General features: G+C 45.7%; 1 protein-coding gene across 4 annotated transcripts in view; it reads right to left on the bottom strand.

The window, feature by feature from the left end:
* Positions 1-18,923: 18,923 nt before the first annotated feature.
* CARD11 (caspase recruitment domain family member 11) overlaps positions 18,924-21,642 on the bottom strand; it is a 51,085-nt gene continuing 48,366 nt past the window's right edge. For all 4 annotated transcript variants that reach the window (XM_063171740.1, XM_063171741.1, XM_063171742.1 and 1 more), the window contains 2 exons: positions 21,010-21,125; positions 18,924-20,450 (listed from right to left, as the gene is read on the bottom strand). In XM_063171740.1, coding sequence (XP_063027810.1) covers positions 20,246-20,450; positions 21,010-21,125 — 321 coding nt within the window. In that variant the 3' untranslated portion in view covers positions 18,924-20,245. The remainder of the gene's footprint in view (positions 20,451-21,009; positions 21,126-21,642) is intronic.

Here is a 21,642-nt window from a genome sequence, read left to right as displayed (position 1 = left end):
GGCGGCGGCGGCCCGGCCGGAGCGCTCACAACGCCGCCGCCGAGACCCCGAGCTCCGCCAGCATCGGGCGGAGGCCGCCGAGACGCTGCGACCGGGAGGAGGAGCAGCCGCAGCCGGGGGCTACGGGCCGGGACCGCCCATTCCTCGCTCCGGCTCGGCCGGGGGAGGGGTGCGGACGGCGGGGCGCGGTCCGCAGGCCCTGCCCGAGGAGGGGGCGCGGCCGCTCCGAGGGGGCTGCGCGGGGCCGGGGGCGGCGGGAGGCGCCCGGAGCCCTCGGCGCGGGGTCGCGGCGGTGCCGCGGCGGGCGGGGGACACGCGGCCCCGGCCCCTTGCCCTGAGCGCCGCCGCCCGCGCGGGGAGGAGCCTGCGCCGCCCTCATTGGGCGGTAGCGCTGTCGCTCAACGCATCCGTTCTCCAATTGGATGAACCGGCATGCGGGGCGGGACCAAGCGGGCGACGCGGCTCAGGGCGGGCAGTGCCGGGAGGGGGCGGGGACAGGAACGCGAGCACCAATCAGCAGCGAGAGGGCGTGGCCTCGCTGCCGAGGGCGAGGCCTGGGTGGTGGGCGCACCGCCCGTGGCGTGACGTCACGCCAACAACACGGGACATGGAGTGACGTCACGCCGCGTCCGGGATGACGTCAGGCGGAGCCGCTGCTGCGGGGCCTGGGCGGGCCCTTGGAGTCCCGAGCCGGCGGTACCGATGCGCTGTTTGTAACGTGTGGGTCAGAACCCAGCGGGGTTTGATCTCACCAGACAACATACAGTGATGTAAAAAAGTGTCATCGCTGACGTCATCAGGGAACACACCTCCGTAGCACTGCAGCATCCGCAGATCCTTGCTCAGCCAGATTAAATGCAAAGGGATTTGTCCCCCCAGCCCCGGCTGCCCCCAGGAGCTGATCCCGGTGGATCTGGCCCAGGCTGAGCCCGCTGCCCTGGGCCTGCCCTGGGTGCTCCATTCCCTGCTGCCATCGGGGTAACTCCTCACAAACACTGCACCAATCCAGGCCCCGCTGCTGCCGAGGTGGGGATTAAAGTATCAAAGTACACCTTTGAAAGAAAATCCCCCTCGGTCTCATGATTAGGTACTGGAGGGAAAAAACCATTTTGGGAAGCAGCTGGTGTGGGATCAGCGAGCAGTGGCTGGGATCCCAGACCTTCTGGCTGCAGAATGAAATCATAAAAGACAGGCACATGTCCTCAGTTCTGTGAGATTATTTGTCCTTTCTGCATTACTTCTGTCTGTGCTTACAAGTATTTATGGCATAAACATCTATTCAGTTTAAGTTGTTTATCCTCCCCAGGCCTGTTCCAAACACGGGACACAAGAATAGAGAGATGAGGGAAACTACTAGAATGACTGGGATTTCATCAATATTAAGGATGCTGAGTCCCAGGCTGGTTTGTGTTGGAAAGGACCTTAAAGGTCATCTTGTTCCACCCCCTGCCATGGCAGGGACACCTTCCACTATCCCAGATTGCTCCAAGCCTTGTCTAATCTGACCTTGGACACTTCCAGGGCTGGAGTAGCCACAGCTTCTCTGGGAAACCTGTGCCAGGGCCTCCCCACTGTCACAGGGAACAATTTCTTCCTAATATCCAAATTAAATTAATCTCTCTTCAGCTTCAGGCCATTCCCCCTTGTCCTGTCACCACCCCATCAAAAGTTCCTCTCCAGCCTCCTTATAGGCATTGAGACATCTTAAAAGGTCAGAGTCACAGATTTAAAGTAAAAAAATTATAGAAAACATTTAATGGAGGTGAGGATTAATCCCACTGAGATGTCAACTCTTCCCCCAAGTCCGAGTGTTTTTCTCCCGGGCAAGAAGTGACATTTCAAACTACATTTAGACACTGCAGATTTCAGGAGACCGGCACAAAACTCTTAGTCCTGAGCCGATCCCTACAGAAGCTTCTTGAACAGCTCCCCTTCCATGATTTTACCCTTCTTTTGCAGTTTGAGCCTCAGGAGCGGCTCATTCCCCATAAAAAGCTGCTGTAGTTCAGGAGTTTCCCACTGGATGTCATGATTGCCCCGCCAGAGCCCAGCCACAGCGGTGGGATGGAGACAAACAAGCCAACCCGAAGCCCCGATCTCTGATTTTCGCAACAGCTGAGCACTCAGGGCTCCCGCTGGCATCCACAGATGTTAAACTGCCTGGAAATCAGGAGCTGTGCAGGGCCCAGATTGGCGTTTTCTGATGAGCTCGGTTTCTCCTGCCCCTCTGGCTTTGTCTGTGCCCTACTTGAGGTTCTCTTCAGATTTGAGGTGCTGAGGGGTTTTGGCAGAGAGTTCAGTAACTGTGAATCTCACTCCAATGACAGACCTGCTTCATCTGGGAGAGGGAAATTGCGGTACACAATAAACTAATCAAATAAATCAGTTGCCAGACGTCCTTAGTTCTCCATGCATTCATCCATGAAAGCAGATTTCAACAGCTCCCATCGAATTGTCAAAAAGAGAAGGTCCAGCCCTGCCTCCATCCCCCGCAGCCCCGCGGTTCCCCATGGAATCCCTGGAGCAGCAAAAAGCTGAATTCTGTTTGCTCCTGCAGCAGCCCAGGGCTCTCAGCCATGTGACAATCCCCATTGACAGCCTGCAGAGGCTTTGGCATGAGCCTAAGCAGGAGGTGAGAGTGTCCCTGGTGAGAGTCAGGTTTGTTCTCAGCCTCAGAGAATTCCCTTTCCCATTTTCCTTATTACCTGTCCAGCTCCATGCTTCCAGTTTGTCTCCCTTTATGCTTAGGCTGAAATTTAAACAATTTGTATTGATACAGAATAAAATAAAGCAACACCAATTACTTCATTTTTCTATTTTTTACCTTCTCAGTTTTCCTTTTTTTACTTTTTTTTTTTAAATATATATTTCTACTCTGTTTTCCTCTTTCCCATCTCTGTTTCTTCTTATCACTCCTGTTCTCTTTCTGCTGATTCTGCAGCTGCTTCTGTTCCTTCTTCTTTAATCTCCCATGGAGAGAGGGAAAAGACTAAAAGATGGAAGAGAACAGAGACCTGGAGGATAGAAAGAAAGGGAGATTCAATGAGGGAAGCATTATTTCCATTCCCCCCTTTGGCTATGAAGCAACTGAATTATGAGCAGAAACATGGGGGCTCTTGGGGGAAAGGCTGGGGAATAAACTTTGGGGTTTATCTGCAGAACATCTGCAGATGAAAGCTGGAAAAGTGTCTGGCAGCTGGAGGAGGCAGTGGCTGCTTGTGCATGAAGACCTGACTGCAGATGGGAGTGACAGCAGGAGCCCAGGGGGAAGGAGCTGCTGCCACTCGAGCTGAGGGTGCAGCTGACGGACCCTGCATTAAAAACTGACTGTTTGCCACACCTGGGACATGGCTGCTGTCCCCTGAGTGCCACCAGACACCAGAAGAGCATTTTGCTCTGTGAAACAATCAAATAATCCACAAGGAGGATCTGCTCCTGCTGCAGTAGCAGCACCTTGCAGCAATGCCAGAGCTACTGTAAATGCAATCAAAACTGCAGAGTTTAGGCACAAAAGTGAAGATCTGAACAGGATGGCAAGGAAAGGTGTGCAGTGCTGGAATCACCCAAAGTGATAAATCACCCGCCCAGTGCTGGTGGGCAAACTGAGTCAGAGTATTGAACTGTTGCTCCCACAGGGCAGGTGCACTCCTGGCTTAGCCTGGGTGATTTGAAGATATCTGGGCCCTTGAATTGCTCATTGTGCATTCAGGCAGCAAAGCCTGTAGTTCTGAAGAGCATTTATGATCTAAACTCCTTTTGCTGCTTCTCTGTTGAGACTGTGACTCTCTTTTGCCTGAGGAGGTGCTGGAGTTTATGTGCACTTCAAGCCTTACCTAAGCTGGTAGTTTTGTCGTGTTAAAAGTGCCATGTTCTGCTTATTGCATTCTCCAGGTTTTATATGGCTTTTTCAATGGCCTTCTCTCTGCACACTCCCCATGGCAGAATGAAAAAGTGCAGAGAGGCAAAGGGAATAACATTCTCCTGCACAGGAATGAGCAAGAGCAGTTCAAACAGATCAACCATTTTCTAGCAACATCATTAAGTATAGAGGAACCTTCTGGTACTAAAGTATTAGTTTTTTGCTGTAGGTATTGAACCTTTGGCTGGTTGTTATCTGCAAGACTTTATGATCCCTATTCTATTCTCTTTCTGAGAGATCCCAATTTTTTGAAGTGCTTGCAGTCTTAACACTTGTGCAGCCAAAGAAAAGTGAAGTAGTTTGGCATCTCTCAAGAAAAAATCCACTTATTAGGGAATTTGTATCTCAGTATTTGCCTTGTCCCTTTTAATGCCACTGGAAGGGCTGAGAGAATGCGGTTTGTTCAGCCTAGAGAAAAGGTTGAAGGGAGACCTTATCTATCCCAGTATTTAAAGGGTGGCTACAAAGAAGATGGAGTCTCCCTCTTTACCAGGAGTCACATGGAAAGGACAGGGGTAGTGGGTACAAGTTATTCATGGGGAGATTCTGACTGGACACGAGAGGAAAATTTTTCACAGTGAGAACAATCTGTCATTGGAATAATCTCCTCAGAGAAGTGGTGGATTCCACAGTATTGGACACTTTTATGGTTCAGCTGGGTGAACCTTAAAAGAGTACTGGGACATCTTGTCTAGACTAATTTTTTTGCCAAGAAAAGCTTGACTGGGTGATCCTTGAGATCCCTTCCAACCTGGGGAGGAACTCTATGATTTCTGTGTATTCTGATTTTTAATTGTGTTTTCTTTCCCCCTTGATAGCTCTGAGTACAGAGGCTGCAGAACCTTTGGTTCATAGTGTTTGTGAGTTCTCTTGCAGTGGATTCTCTTGCAGTGGCCCAGCCCAGCTGCCACCAAGCAGTCAAAACTCCAAATTATGTCAAAGCAATTACTCCTGCTTCTCTTATTAAATTGGTAGCCACTATTTTTTCTTTTCCATGTGGTATTTTCATCTTCTGTCCCACAGAAGACACATTACTCATATACATAAAATATGTGAGTCGTGACACTTCATGGAGTTAATTTTCACTATTTTCAGACTGCTTGACAGCAGCCTGTTCTCCTTCATTAAACACCAGCCAGTGAGTGGATTAGTTTACTTTCAAAACACAAAACCTCATATTAATCCACAAACAATTAATTATTGAGAGAAGACAAGCATATTTTGAACCCAGCCTGTGACTTTCCTACTTATTTCATGCAACGAGGCATGATCTGTGTAATTCCAGGCATGTTCTGCCAAGCATCCTGAAGTTCTTAGTGAAGATTGGATATTAGGAAAAAATCCTTTCCTGTGAGACCCTGGCACAGTTTCCCAGAGAAGCTGTGGCTGCCCCATCCCTGGAAGTGTTCCAGGCCAGGCTGGGCAGGGTTTGGAGCAACCTGGGGTAGGGGAAGGTGTTCCTGCCATGGCAGGGAGTTGGAACCCAATGGTGTTTTAGGTCCCTTCCAACTCAAACCCTTCTGGCTTTCTGTGAAGTTACTGTGATTACCCCTCAGGATGATAAACCTTGGTTCTGAGAGTGAAGAAAGATCAGAAGTTGAGGTTCTGCTTCAAGACGTTTCCTCAGAGGGCACAGAACCTGGGGCTGTGGGACCTGAGTGGGGCTTTCTCAAGTTCTGAGTTCAAAATCTGGGGACACATTCCTGCAGCAAAAGGGACAGAACAGGCTCGTGCTGGCTCGAGTGCTCTTGGGGTCCAGAAAAACTTGGCATTGCAGAAACAAGATAAAAGCAAACCTAAGTCCTGAAAGCATTTGGACTCTGATTTTGAGTACAAAAGGCTCCAGCAATAAGTAGCATTGTCAGTGTAGGTGCATTTTGTTTAGTCATCTATGTCATAAAAAGTCATTAGAAAACAAGATGAGTGACATTAAGAGGGGGAAAAAAGGGCACAAATCTATAAATTGCACAAACAAAGCCAAAGCCCTAGGAGCAGAACCTCACATATTTGCTGCCAAGCTATGTCCATTTTTTCTGCATTGTTTTTAAAATGACTTTTCATCTGGTGATGCAGAGCCAAGTATCTGCACTGGTAGCATGTATCTCCCCAAACTCGTCAGAAATTAGCAAGCCTTAATAAAATTTATGCATGGCTTGCTATTGCAGTTCCACATCTAAAGGGAAAACAGATGTTCTCTTTAGTTATTCTCTTCATGTCCGAGGGAAAGCTGTTGGTTACAGTTTGTGTTTAAAAAAGCTGGTGCTGAAAAGGTTACAAATGATGCAATTTTTGCAATCCTACTCCAAAGCTCTCTGTGAACCTGAATTGCTGAGGTGACACTTGCAGATGCCTGTCACCCACTTACCAGCCTCATATTTCTTAACACCTCCACTTCAGGATGAATAAATGGAGCAGAGTTCCCAGTATTTGCCTGAGATCACTGGCAGGGTGGCTGGCCAGGCTCCCAGCCCTGGGCTGCATCCATGGGGATGTTCCTCAGCCTGGGCTGGTTTGAGGTGAGGCAGAAGGGATGGATGGTGCCTCTGAAAGGTGGCATTAGACATGGCCCTGGATGGGCCTCTCAGCTTCAGCAGGGAGAAGGGAAGCTTTGATTCTTCACCTCCCTCAGCTGGATCCTTTCACTGAGCACACAGCATTCCCTGCTCACGTTGCACATGGGCAATCTTTGCTCTTTCTGTTTTTACACAAATATTTCCAAGAAGTGCAAAGAATGTTGGCACTTACAGTGAGTGTTTGCCATCTGAAAGAGTTTGCCCCTGCAAACATGGATGTGTGCGTGCACATCTATCTGAAATTCATGTTTTACTTTGCAGATGTGTGTCAAACACAAAGCCTTTCAAAATGTTAATATTTGTTTGTTTCTACAACATATTTATTCCCTGCTCCCTGAATGAAGGATCCCAAGCCTTCTTTATTTCTCTGCAGCTACCAAGTGGACATTGGTATAAAAAGCTGCTCTCTATCCACAAAAATTGTCCCAAAAGAACAGCGAATGCTGTAAATTGTAGACTTTGGTTTAATACCCTTTCTAAACGTTTATTCAAACAATCCTTTTTAGCTTGTGAATATTCATGATCTTACAATTAATATGAAAGATAAACACTCACACCACACCTAAATGTGACAACCAACTAATTTAGGAATTATTGCTCTCCTAAAAAGGGAGAAGGAATAGGCTCTGTCACTTAAAGAAACGATGGCAAATGATGCAAAACCCAGGTGGCAGGAATGCAGAGAAGAGCTGGCAGGAGCTAACCAGATGAGTGATCAGCATTTTATTCAGACAGTGTTCCAGCGTCCACCCAGAGGAGATTAAGTATCCTGTCCTCTCAGTGCAGAGAAGGAGAAATAAATCAGGTTTTACCACAAGGAGGGTGGCAGGGAGTTAATTAGGAATGGAAAAAATATATTTCAGTTTGAAAAGGAATAAAAAAATGCTCAAAAGAAGGAACTGAAATACACTGAAAACATGTTGGAACCCACCTGGGAGGCTGGGGGAGAATCCTGCCCGGGGATCTGCAGCCACAGGGGACTGACACAACAGGTGATGCCGACAGCTCTCTGAAAGCTGCAGTCCAGCAGCCAAATGCTGCTGCTCTGAGATGTTATATGAAAGCAGACATTTCCCACAGCCTGTCTCATGTTAGAATCTCTCCAACCACAAAGTGTATAAAAAAGGCAAGGTTGCATAAAGAAATAAAAGAACCTTCGTTTTCTCCTTAATGTAGTTTCTAAAAACCACAACCTCGTTAAAGTCAACAGGAATTTGCTCCGCATCTCTTCTAATTTGCCTCCCAGGATTTGTGCAGAACTAGAAGATGACAGATTCTGCTATTAGAGCAAGCAAAGCTACACCAGAAAATTAGCAGAAGCCACAAGCAGCAGAACAGTGGTGAAACCACCTTATTGCCTCATGTTCAGTGATTTCCATTAATGATTTAACAGCAAAGGTCAATTAAATGAGTGGTGGATGCTGATACCCACTGGCTGGGGCTCTGCTCTGGGCTGTTGGAGCACATGGATATGCTAAAGCAGGAGAAGCTTCCAAAGGCAGTGCACCATTCCCCCCTGGCCTGATCCAAGGTTAGATGTGCCTGGGGCATTTCCTGTGCTCCTAACGAGGATCAGCTCCAAACTAAGGCTGCAGTCCCTTTCTGTCAGCTGAAGGACAGAAAGGGAGGGGTAAAGGCTTCTGTATCCCTCTGGGATTAAACCTGGCTAGCAGGGGTTTGGGGAGATGCTGCCTTGCAGGAGGCCAAGTCCTGGCTGTCAGCTGAGGGGTGCCACTCACCTCTGTGGAAAATGGCACAGGGCCCTTCATGCCAGGAATGCCATGGGCTGCAGGTCACTGCTCAAGAGGAAAGGCTTGGATGGGAATGAATGCATGAACATGGCTTCTGGCTGAAATATTTAATCAATGTGCAAGTGACTTTGTGCCACCAGTGAATATCAACATTCCTCATTTTGGGTAAAAGCTGGGAGTCACATTCCAACGATATATTCAGAAAGCATCAATATATTCAGATTGCATCCGCTGATGCAGGAGCACAGGCTGTGGTCAATCACCATCCTGGTAATTTAGGAGAGTGCAGAAGAAGGAGTGCTGGCTTTTGAGTGTCTCCATGGTTGTTATTTATACACCATGTCATCTGGAGCTGGTTGTTTGCTTGTAGCTTTGGGCTGACAGTTCCCTGATTCCAAAGGCAATTCAGCCCCTGACATAAAGCAGAGGAACAATGCAGAGTTCCTGTAAAACAACAGTGCTCCCCCCACTGCTGTCAGAATGCAGGGATTAGATGCAGAATAATGCAGTCCCTGATCAAACCTGCAGCTGTAATTCAACCTCTGGACAGTGCTGATGCCATAAATTTGGGAAGAAAGTGCAGCTCAAGCAATTTGTGAACAAGAGCTGATGAGTCCAATTGAATTACAGTTGTGGGAGCAGCCGGGATCCCCCTGCACCGAATCATTACTAATGAGAGCCAGGGAGTGATTACTTACAACTTTAATGAAATTGAATTTCAATTTACACCCTTGGCTAGAAGAAGGAAAAAACATACACTGAATATTAGGGGGTGACAGGGCAAAAGTACAAACAGAAACCCAAAATATATGGATGGACAATGCATTCTCCTGGAAGAGACATGATAAAATTTTATCTTCAAAAATAAATTCATATTTAAGGATACAGCAAAGACTGAATAAAGCTATTCTATATAACAGTTCTGATGATGAAAGAGCTCAGAAAGAAAATGCTCAGATGGGTTTTCTCTAAACCATTTACCATGTTCAGAAGAAGGGGAACTGTTTAGCTGATTCTCAAGCCATCACTGCCCATTCTGTTGGCATGAAATCAGGAGAATGGTAACCACAAGAACCACTGACATATTCCAATCAAATAATCCCATGGAACCCTTTCTGAGCAAGTCTTCCAATTGCAGCACTGAGTAGTTATTCACCACTGGAAGCGAAAACATAATTAACATTAAATACTGGTTTCAATAGAATTTCTCAGTGCTTCCCATCACTCTGGAGGTATCACTCTGCTTTTTTAATACCTTTTTTAACATTGCACCTTTCCTGCTGGTGCTACAGTAAGGCCTAGGGAGGTTAAGAAAAGTGGTTTATGAAGTTTGCTTCAGATATGGAAATGTGAGGAGAGAGAGAGGAAAAACAGAAAACTTGAGTGAGGAACACAAAATGGATGAATGAGGGAGCATTTGTGCCTTACAACACAGATCGCACAAGTTTTGCAACTCAAAATATGAATCTGCAATTGGAGGATGATAAGGAAGGTGTGGGATGTGCAGTGGAAGGTCTGAGCCATGGGGCTTGCAGCCAGGGTCACACCAATCAGGCAGAGTATGGAGAGGTGCTGAAAAATGCTCAGACTTTTGACTTTACATTCATTTTCCAGAAGGTAAATCAATATCTCTTCACCCCAGTGCACTTGTGTCATATGGCTTTCTGTTACAAGGTGACCAGGGCTCGGACATGTCTCTTCTGAACTGAAAACAGCTTAATCCAAAGGGATTTTTTTTCTGCAAAATGTCTAAAGCACTGTATTACCTCATGCCATGGGGTGATGGGATCCAACCCAGTATTTCATGTGCAACTTGAAAGTCAGCAATAGGAATTATTAACTACTACAACAGTAAAAGAGGCAAATTGAGTGGGAATTCAGTGCTATTTTCACATAGTAAACTATTTTGTTAAAAGGAGTAGTATTAAAAGGAGATTTTCCAGACAAGAGAGGATTTTCAAAGACAATGGGGGTTCTACTGGGAGCAATGTTATAAGAAGAGGTGGCAAATAGTGAAGGGTCTTCAAAAATCCTTCAAAAAATTCTTTCCCATTGAAATCTATTGTGGTGCACACTCATTTTCCCAGCCTCACATGCCCTCATTGATTTAGGGAGTCAAAGCTGTTTCCTGCCACCACTGGAGGGAGACCTTATTCCTTTAAAGAGCTGTAAAACTTCTGCTGCCAGACTGCACTTCAGTAAGGAAGAGTGCAAAATAATCTGGAGAAATACAGCTGCTGAATTTGATCCAGGTTGGACACGGTAAATCACAGGTTCTAATAACAATAATAATGCAGCACGAATGAAACAGTGCCAGATTAAGAGTTTAATGTTTCCACTCTGATCAATATTGCTCAAGTGAGTCTGCTGCAGGTGTCTGAAGTCAGTCTTGGTTAAATCCACCAACAGTGTCTGTACATTCCCCTCCCTCTGTCCTCACCCCCTCCCCTCACTCTCAGGATGTGCTGGCAGAAGCCATTGGTGATGTTAAATTCTCAGGCTGATATTTCCTAACCCTTTATCTCACTGTGACCTTAAATGTGACCAAAAAATGTTCCCATCAATGGCATTATTTTCATTTTCACTTAACCCCTATTGGCCCACTGGACTATTTTACAGTCATTCAATTACTCCCACTGCTGCTGAAAACAAAACCAGGGAGAAAATAATTATTTGGTGCAGCTTAAGGTCATTGACAGCAGGAGGACAGGGAGCCATCAAAGAAGGTCTAAGTCACTGAGTGCATGGATGTACTTCAGAGAGGGGCCAGGACATACAGCTCAGCTCTAAAACCCCAAAGCTTCTGCTGGTGGAACAAAAGAAGCAGTTCTGAAAGGGAAAAAATAAAGAAAAAAACAAAAGGAGCAATTCTCCCCAATGTCATGTGGCACGTTCTCACAAAGATGATGTTGCACATGTCTGCACAGACTCATTCTGCTGGGTGGTGACACAGGCATGTGTTTGCACATGCACACACTCACCCACTCTACCTAAGTTACAAAACAGCTTCGCAGCAAGATAAAACTCGTGATAAGAAAGAAATTCCTGTCTGAAGGACTCTCACGTTGCCAGTAACAGTGAAGAGCCCACAGAAGATTTTCGCTCAGCTGACTGTCTGTGGTTTGTGTTTTGAACTTTATTAATGACATGTGCTACCACCTGAGAGCTGCCTCCTCACTCCTCAACTAGGCTAATTCTAAAATTAGTGTAGAAAACAAAGCCTTTGTTAAACATATATTCTCATCACCTCCCCACGCAACTGCATCTGACACCCACAGCTGCAGCCAACCATGAGTTTCCTGTGGTACTCACTGAATGGGGCAATTTCAGAGTAAATATAGTTCAAACACTTATAAATCTCTAGAGTGAAATCCCTGCTGTGCTGAAAATAGGAGGTTTGCCACAGATTTTTATAGTTTCTCAGTCAGTTTTAAAGTTGCCTTTGGTTCTCAGTGAGCCCTGTTAGTGGCAAGGGGAGGATTAATGTGATCTTACAGCGTGTGCCACCCTGGGTGTCCCTGCTGACCCACACGTCAGCTTCCATAAAGCACCACACACCTCCTGACAGGAATCATCTGCTCAGCCCTCATGGCTTGGACTCTGCAAGATCCAGCTTGTGAACAGTGACCTAAGACAGAGAAAAGAGGAAGGAGCATGGGAAAAACCCATCACGACCATCAGCTCCATTAATTTTACTGCAGGACAAAAGCTCCCTCTGGTACAAGCTGCTCATCCCAGCCTAAGCACAGGTGCCTGTTCTGCACCTTCCAGCTGCTTCAGCTCCAGCACAGCTTCTGGCCAGTGCTGAGCATTTGTGAGGTGTCATCTTAGAGAGATAATTTGTGTTCAGTATCCATGACTCTCATGGATTTCGCTAGGACTCCACCTGCAGGACTTCACACACTGGTGGAGTCTCATTATCACAGCATTTCCATATGCTGTTTTATAGCAGAGAAGGTCATGGCTTAGTTGCTGGAAGAACCCACTGTTCTGACTATCACCACAGAAATAGAGCTAAAGAGAAGAGAAATTCAAATCCCTACCCCTACTGCACAGTGCAGTTCAATCTTCCTGAGGCATACAAAGTAAATAGTAGTAATAAAATGTGATAGGAAAATCAATTGGAACAAATGAAGCACTGGCTGTGCTGTATTCCAGCTCCTCTGTCCCATTGTTACCGCTCTGATTAATAAACAGCAATCTGATAATGAGCAAATCACCTCAGCACCAGGATATGGGGAAGCAAATGCTGCAGACAGGCTACAGTGACAAAGCTGAATATTCCCAGTGGGTTTGGAAGGTGCTGGGCTGCTCCAGGAGGCTGGGTAAGAGACACCACAGGGCAGAGCTCTTTGGGAGAGGAGCTGCTGTAAGCCACTGGAATTGATGTTATATTTATAAATGTGCACTTAAAACCAGGCATCAATTTTTCACATTCATTTAATAGAAGTTTACCCCACTGGCTTTCTCTAGGGTGCAAAGATGGAGGCAACAGCCCAAAATTGGCTCTTAAAACAGTATTTTAACAATACAGAAATGTTAGTGTAAAGAACTCCAACTAGGTCAGAGTCGATATCCAGCTTAGTTTCTTTCTGGTGTGTATTTAGATGGAACTGAAAGTTAATGGAATTGTGTCCATTTCTGCCAGGAATAAATCAGTTTAATTATGAGTTATTCTTTATTTCTTACTGTGTTGAATTCTTTCCTGCTCTTTCTAAATGTTCCCATGGTTGGAGAGTGCCTTGTGCAGCCCTTCCTGAGCAGTGTCCTGATGTGCCCTGGTGCCTGCCTAAGCTCTCTGTTAGGAATTCTCTGGCTGCTGCTGTTGGAGCAGGGGGCTGAACTTCAGCAAGTGTCAGTGCCCGTTTCTGTCTCCTTGCTGTTTTGCTAATGCCTTGGTAGATGCAATCACTGCAGGCTGTGCCAGAGATCCTTGTTGGTTCCCCACCTCTGTGAGAAAAAAATTATCAGATTCACTGACATTTCAGACACAGAGATGAGGAGCAGTGTACATAATTGATGTGAGACCACTGGTTGCAGGGAATTTAAATCAGAAGAAGGAGCTGTTGTCCAAAGAACTGGATAAACCCAATTCTTGTCATCAAGAAATAGTTCCAAGAGCCAACTGCTGACTACAAGGAGGCTTTTCTACCAATGTGTGAAAAAGAAATTAATGGGACAAGAGATAAAGGAGAAATTTTAGTTGTAAAGTGGAATTTTTCCAGATGCTAAGGTGTTAAAATGGCTATTTTGGCAGCACCCTGGAAAGTCAGGTTGGCTGCTGTATCCAAGGGAGAGACAGAAGGACTGGTAACTATTACTGCTCAGATTACTTTGCAGCAATTAATTCACATATCCTCTGAGAACAAGGGGAGCAAGCTACTTCCCATGTCTCTTCCACATTCCATCCCAGCTCCACTACTTTGCTCTATTTCCCATTTTCCCTGGTGGGAGCCCCAGTTCCTCACCCCTGGGAGGTGCCTGTCCATTCTGCACAGGCTCCTGACAGGGCTGCAGTGGATCTGTCCCTGGTTCCCTCCAGAAGCTCTCACCTGCAGGCTGCTCCTGCCTGCTGATGGCACTGGGGGCTGCAGGTCCTTTCCTGCCTTGTCTTTGCCAGGCATAATGGGGATCCTCTGAAAAAGCCACCTCTCCATCTTTGTCTTTCTGCATCTGCACTTTGGAAGAAAATCAATATTGCTGTTTGTTGCTAAATTATCAGACAGCTTTTGATGCTAATATCTGATGAAGCAGACACGCTGTTGTAGATAGTTACTCTCAAGCAGGTTCTCTATCATCTACCATCTGCTTTTAAAAGTGTCTTTTTTTCCCTTTTTCCCAGTGACTAATGGTGCATTTAACCCTGGAGAGCCTCTGATCTGAACATCAGACAGTTTCTGCAGCAGAGGAACAGAAAAAAGGAGGTGGGGGAGGGAAGGTGGATGAGCTTCCTGTTGTTCTAACTTGGCTTACTGGTAGGGTTCTCCAATCAGACTAGAAATCTCACCACTGAAGGCAAGTCCCACTCAAACCCTTGATCCAGCTGACAGCTGGCATCACACCCCCTGCAGAGCCTTGGGACAGAGCAGTGCAGCCCAGGAGGAGCCAGGCTGTGCCACTGGCCCGTGTGGACAGGTGCCCTCAGCTCTCTGTCACCTCCTGCATTGTACAGAGACAGGGACAGCAACTTCTTAAATGAGCATCAGTTCTAGAGGTGAAATCTGCAGGGATGCCAGTTTGCTTCTGCAAGGAATCAATGAAAAGTCTGTAAGAATGGCACAGATTACTCAGAATTTGGGTCTGGGGTTGTCTCTGAGGGTTAAACAGAGCTTTACAGAGATAGCAAGTGTGATTTCTGGGAGCATGGCAGAATTCTGCAGCGCCTGAAGTACATGGGTGAAATCTCATGCCACCATCTTTCAGCACTGCCTTGGCTGGATCAGGTTTTCTTCCCAGGAAAGAGCTGGGCAGAATGGTGACCCCAGTAGCTGCAGGTGCTGTGTGGGCAGGACTGGCACAGCAGGGTCACTGTCACTCCTGCTGTACCAGGAGGGTGTCCCAGACAATGACTGTACTGCCACCCAAGCTGCCAGAGCTCAATAACTCCTATTCACTGTGCCTGAACCACCCTGGGTTTGGTCTCCACAACCAAAGGCACATGGCCTTGATCCATGGGAGAGTCTCCTTTTTCTTCTACAAATGAGTCTGGAAAAGCAGAAGGTTCTCCTGGAATTGCTGCTTCAATTGACAGCCATCCCTGATGTGGTGGTGCCCTGGTGAGGGACCTCAGGGCTGCACAGGGACACAGGGTGCAGAGCAAGGGACTCTGGAAACTGAGCAAGCAGGAGAAAGGGGGGAGACAAAGTCACTTACAAGCAGTGAATCACAATCTCCTGTTTGATATTGTGTGTCTCTTTGTGAGGTACTGTTCAATTCTCAGAGCTGAACAAGAGCAAAGGAGATGGAAACGGCACCAAAGGGGACACATTGTCACGGTCTAAGCTGATTAAGGCTGAATGACTTGGAATACACAATACAAATAACTGCAAAATCCTAGAATGTTGCTCTCCCAGAAGCCCTAAACTTCTGTGTCTTGCTTTTGCAGTCTCCAGGGAAGAGTTTAACAAGTGCTGCTGAGGCAGGCCAGCCCAGGCAGGGCTGGAGAAGCTGCGAGCAGCTCCAGGGCTCAGCAGTGCCCGACCACAGCCTTGTGCTGAGCTCTCAAACCCTGGGCCATGAAAATAGCTTGGCACAAAGAATACAGAAACCTCTAACAGGTTTACAGGCATTTTTCCAGCTTTGGCATCTATCTCCACTTTAAGTTTGTAGGCACAAGTCTGCTTTGTGTGTGTTCCTACCCCCCTGCAAATTGTGCTGCCAGAGCTGTCTGTGCTGCAGCCGGACCGATTGGCAGCTTTGCCTCCAGCCAGAATTCTGATTCAAAGGAATATCCAATTCTGTGTAATAAAGTTTGCATGAAATTTTTACCTGCAATAATTCCCCAATGTGCTGAACTGCATGATACTGACTTATACAATACATCATTTTAGCAGCAGAGTTAAACAAAATGCAAAGCCAGACTCAGTTGGATTTTTCTCTTGTGATCACAGGTATTATACCACATGTGAGAGCTGTAAGCCATTACTTCCATTATTTTGTAGTATGTAAACATCAAATACAACAAGTGTTTCAATCAAATCAAATGTTTAAATGTAGATTTTTTTTAAAAGGTTTCACCTAAAATTTAAAAATTAATCCCAAAAATGTTTTCAGATAAAAGATTAAAAGTATGTGAAATATTGAAAATGACTGTTTCAGTATTGTTGAAATACTTTACATTTTTTAAAAATGAAATGTTAGAATGAAAGAATTTCCATAGGCATTTGATTTAGATGAAAACATATTTTCTAACAGAACAATATTCCATTGAAAAAATTTCCAATTGCATTTTCTAGTGGGCAATTTTTCAATGACATTTTCAGAAGAACAATTTGCATTTGAAAAATTTTCCAACAAGCTCTTGTGAGCTCTTAAAGGCAAGAAGTAGTTTTCAAATAATCCATTTTGAAAGGCAGTTATTATTCTATGTTTTCTGCCTCTTACAGTAAAAGCAGCAGACCAAACATAGGGCAATTTCCAGGCTTTCTGTTACCTCCTTTCTAACTTAAAATACAAACTGCTGAGAAATGTTCCCAGACTTCAATTAAAACCCATGAGTGATTTTAAAATGTGTTGTGCTGTGAATGTTGCTTACCTTAGGTAGGGGTCCTTACCTGGGATTCACACATGGTGGCTGGGCCTGAGCTCTGGTGTCCAAGCACAGCCTCCAGCTCCAAATCAGGTCTGCAGCTTGAATTTCACTCTTTAGACTGATTTAGAGAAAGTATCTGAATTTTGGTGGTACTTGCAAGTCCAGTTATTGACCCCAAATATCAAGTGCTGTCTAAAATACAGAAACAACCAGAGAATAACTCAACATTAAACTTGTCCCATTCTAACCATTGGATGAGATCAGGTGGAGAATCTGCTTGAGATCCCATTGTGACACTGTTTACAGGGAACATTTACAACATTTCCAATTCCCATTTTGTTTTCTTAATGGTTGTTCCCAGTTTTTCAACCACACAACCCCTCCTGAAGGTGGTTGTGCCTGCTGGGCTTTTGTGCATGTGCTGAGCCCAGATTTGTGTAACTGGGATGTGCATGTGAGGAGGGATGTGGCCTAAGGTGATACCTCACCAGAGAGATTTAGCAGAATGGAAAATACCACAATGATCTACAGCCCAAATTCCAAGTCTGCACTTCGAATCTTCTGGTTCAGAGCTTGGAATCCACACTGATTCAAGCACTCTGACATTCAGGGAAAATCATGGCCTCTTTTCAAGATCTGAATGTGTTTCAAAAGGTGCAGGGGTTAATTTCCTTCAGTTGAGAGGGACAGCTCTTGGCTCCAGAGCAGAGGCACCTCCCAGCCAGTGTAAATGACTGTGGCCCCTTTTGCTCCCTGGCTGCTTTGCAGCTCCACTCCAGCTCCAGATCTGCTCTTGGAGTTCACACCCAGAAGTCAAGAGAGAACAGAGTTTTCAGTCCTCCTCCACCAAGTCACAGAGAGATGAGGCTTGTGCAGGGTACAGCACTCAGCTGTGCCATGAACTGCACTGGACAGGCTCTGGTTGTTTTGCATCACATGAGCAGACAACCACAATGGGTCTGCAGAGCTGGGAATTTACAGATGCACTTGGATTTGAAAAGAAAGATTTGCTCCATGTATCCATTCCTCTCTTGTTTCACAGAAATAATCAGATCTCCTGTTCTTTGTCTCAATCTCTACCTCCACTTTTCCCACCAGGTGGTTTAGCTGCCCAAAATTACAAAGAGCTAAATGCTAAAGGCCAGGCTAATTCTCTCATTTCTTGCTGTAGTCTATGAAAACCCCAGACAGTTCAGAGGGCAATTCATCTTACCCTTAGATAGCCATCTCCAGTAAGTCAGAGAAACAGCTCTTTGGAGGTGAATCTCTGCCCACTGCAAAGGAACCTCCTCCAGAGTTTGGCATATGCCTTTGCTGTGCTGAAAGTGGAGTGGGACAAATCACATCTGCAGCTTTGTCCATGCAAAGAGACATAAAGCTGTGGGGAGAGGAGATCACTGCAGAAACAACCACGGCATTCTGAGACAGTCCATCCCCTCTGCCCCACCTGCCATCTGCTGCAGCCATTCCAGCAGATGGCAGCGGTCCCCGTGGCACAGCCGGTGGCACACGGACATCCTCCATGTGCTGGCCACGGAGCAGTCAGAGCAGTCAGCTGCTGGCTCCTGGAGGCATCTGACGCTGACCTGGCTGAACTTTTTGCTGAAGCAGCTGAGAAATGTTCCTGCAGTCCCTCCCATTGCTCAGCTGCGGACTCAAAAGCTTTCACAAGAGGGGCAGGAACAAACCACAGGCAGCTGTTACACGAGGCTGCATTACCTGGACATTAGGAATGAATGCAAAATGCTCCTGGAAGGCTTAGTTCTTCCAACTGATGCTTTCTTATTTCTGCTTGAGCTACAGAGGATCTCTGAAGAATCATCCAATTTGTTCTATATATACCCCAACTGGTTGTTGTTCTTTGCCCTGGAGGGAGTTGCAAATTGTGTGTGCAGCCTGTCCTTTTTGTAAAGAGATGGCACTTGGAAGTATCCCCCTGCTTGCACAGTCCAAGCAGATGGCACTGGGCAGGTAAAAAGCTATTCTCTGAGAAGTGCTAGCTATGAACATTCTTTCAAACATTAATAACTTGAGAAACACAGCAGCAGCAATTAGATGTAAAGTGACATAAATTACTTCTCGAAGAGTCCATTAGTTAAAAAATGATGTGCATAAAAGAGAAGAACATAAAAGAAAAGCACAATCCCAAAAGCCAATATGAGCTGACCCAGTCTACCTGAGAGACACCCGCAGCAGAAGTTTGTTGCAAAGACAAGGGAGCAGCTAATCTAGTGAAGGCAACCAGGCCAGATGTTCTGTTTAGATTCCGATTGTTTTTTTATTGCCTGCTACTGCACATCAGCCCACAGCACCAAGACGGGGGACTGAGGATGAATGCAGAAGGAAAGGAACTTTGTTATTAAATGCATCTTAAAAGGGAGTGATATGGCAAGGAATGAAGGATCTAAGGACAATGGGATGGACCACTCTTCATCTGTAGGTCAATTTTTATTGCATTTCAGATCAGCAATTGCGTGAGTCATTATTATCGGGTCAGTTTTATTGGATCAATTTGGCAATCTCAGTACAGCGTCTAATGCCGAGAGGAAAGATTTCAAAGACTGAAAAGATTTAGGAGTATAAGTCACACTCATGAGCAGTGGAACTTAAACTCTTTGAGGACTTAAGTGCTTTTGAAAACGGGACATGGTCTGCTCAGCCCTACACACACTTGTGGAAGCATTATCCCACTTGGCCACAGCTCAGCGCGGTGCCCGCCGGGCTCCTCGCTGCTGCTCATGGCACACAGGTCAAGGACTGAGTGGTTCACAGCAATTACTGGCTTATGATATCCTCCTTTTCTTCTTCTAAGAATAGTCCCTCCTGTTGAGAGTGGGCATATTGGCAGGCAATGATGTTGTAGAGAAATATTTCAGTGAAGAAACACAGAAACCTGTTGTCTGAAGAAAGCACCATGGTATTTTCTGTGAGTAAAAAAATGTTAAAAACTGAGGGATGTACAAATGAATACAATGCAGAGGCAGGGATAAACTAAATGAAATGTTGGCAGATGTGGAAAGATCTGATGTGCCACTGGGACAGCGAAGTCTGTTTTCCTGTAAGCGCCAGGACTACAAAGGAAACCTGCAAAACTGTTAAATAAAACTGGGGTTTCAAAAGAAAGAGAAAATTTTCATTTTAGTTAATGCCAGGAGGAATAGTTATTTTCTTTTTTTTTTGATTAAAAAGGCTGAAAATGGCTGTGGAGAACCAGGGCTACAGAGCTGCTCTGGCCATCAGCAGTTGTGTTGCTGCTGCTCCCAACCAGCCTTCAGCTTCCTCAGCTGGGTGTGTTCAGAATCTCATCTCAGGGAGGTGTGGGGCAAATCTCAGTTCCACATCCTGCTCCCCAATCCCCATGCCTTATCCCTTTCAGATTCCACTTATTTGTTCTCATCAGAAATTTTGAATGAGACCAAAGAGATCCATATGTTGAACAAAATAAATTACCCCAAGCTCCTGCTCAAGATCTTTGTCCTCATGTGTTAAACAGGTGCTGTCCCTTAAGAAATGGCAGTGGATCAGAAATTGTGGTGGTGGCCCCACAGCCTGGATCCCAGCATCTGAGACTTTGGCTCTTCAACACAGCTCCAGTCCCGTTCCAGACATGCATCCTGCCAGCAGGGAGTGCCCCAGCAGCAAGGGTGAAACAGGAGTGAGCTCTGGGCACCCAACCAGAGGATTGTGAGGAGCCCTGCTCCACCTGGATGTGTCCCTTCCTCACCAAAGAGCTCCGTGCTTCTGAGGGCTTTCATAGCTGATCCTCATCCACCCAGATGGTTTTCCGCTGCTCCTCCCCGATCCTGTCCTTTATTGTCCGGATGAGATCCTCAATGCTGCTCCAAGCCTCTGCCTCCACAGAGGCATAAAGGCAGGGCAGTGCCTCCAGTTCCTTCTCCTTCAGGCGGCACATCCGTAAAAACTCATCCTCAGTCTCTGGCTTTGGCAGCAGTTTCCTGTATCAAATGAGAAGACCAGAAATAAATGTCTTGGATTTTAAGTTAATCCTGTAGTCCTAGCTGTACCATCAAGAATTTATTTTCTCCTAACTACTTACAAGCAATAAAAGCAGTGAAGAATGCAGCTACTGCAGGTCTACCATCCCTTTACCTCCATGCTGCCCCCAAGGAGAAATATTTGCTATGGGGAAACAATTTCAGAGGATTGAATGGAGGGAGAGTGCAAGTGTTTACGAGCTCTCCTCTTCCAGCTTGCATTACCTTAAGAAATGCTGTGGGAGTGCTGAGCATGGAGAAAACCACATTTTCTTTGGTCTCATCCTCCCACAATGCTCATTGCCACCAGTGACAGTGAAAGAGTGCCAGATTTGGGGAATTCCTGCTTTCTCCAGTTGTAAGATTTCAGGGAGGAGTCATGGGAGGAAATAGTGCACATAGAAGTACCAGATGGAGAGGATGAGGGTCTTTATTTCTCTCAGTGAGAACGTTATTGGACTCAAGAATTATTCACTGAATAAGATGGAACATCAAATATGCAAAAGGTCTGACATGTTACCTGAACCTCTTGATATTTTTCTCTGAGACTCTTATAAAGAGAACAATAGGATATATCTTGGCTTTGATTAAATCCTTCGTGCAGCTTATTCCAGCTTCCAGGAGACAATGCTTGTTCTAAAAACAAAGTCATAACAGTGTCACAAAGGAAAATTCACTGCTGTGGAATCTCAAGATAATGATATCTATCCCTTATGGGGTGATTTGGAAGGCTCTCTATTTACCATTGTACTGATTTAAAACCTTTTAATCAAATATACATTTTAAGTCCAGCTCCTCCTAATGGCTTAAAACTAGTCAGTCAAATAACAGCTGAGCTTAACAGCTTTCTAAAAAGGTTTAAAATGGAAATGGAATGCTCTAAAGATGAAAAGTATGATAAAACACCAGTTTTACATATAGACCCAAACACACAGACTTGCTTTTTGTTCAAAAAGAACATCTACTGAAACTACTTGTGAGACAAAAAACCATCACTTTAATTCTCCTTTATTTTCCATGCTGTGCATCAAATCTACTCTACTTGACATCAGATCTCTGTCTTGGGCATTGTTATCTTTGTTCTGTACACCCTTGTGTCTGGGTTTCAGGCTTCTCCTTCCTTTGTCTAGGTCCTTGTATCTCTTACTCTCTC

This window comes from Melospiza melodia, chromosome 18 (assembly GCF_035770615.1).
Source record: "Melospiza melodia melodia isolate bMelMel2 chromosome 18, bMelMel2.pri, whole genome shotgun sequence".
In the NCBI taxonomy this organism is placed as follows: Eukaryota; Metazoa; Chordata; class Aves; order Passeriformes; family Passerellidae; genus Melospiza; species Melospiza melodia.
The sequence above is the reverse complement of the archived record's forward strand: the minus strand, read 5'-3'. Positions and strand labels throughout refer to the sequence as shown.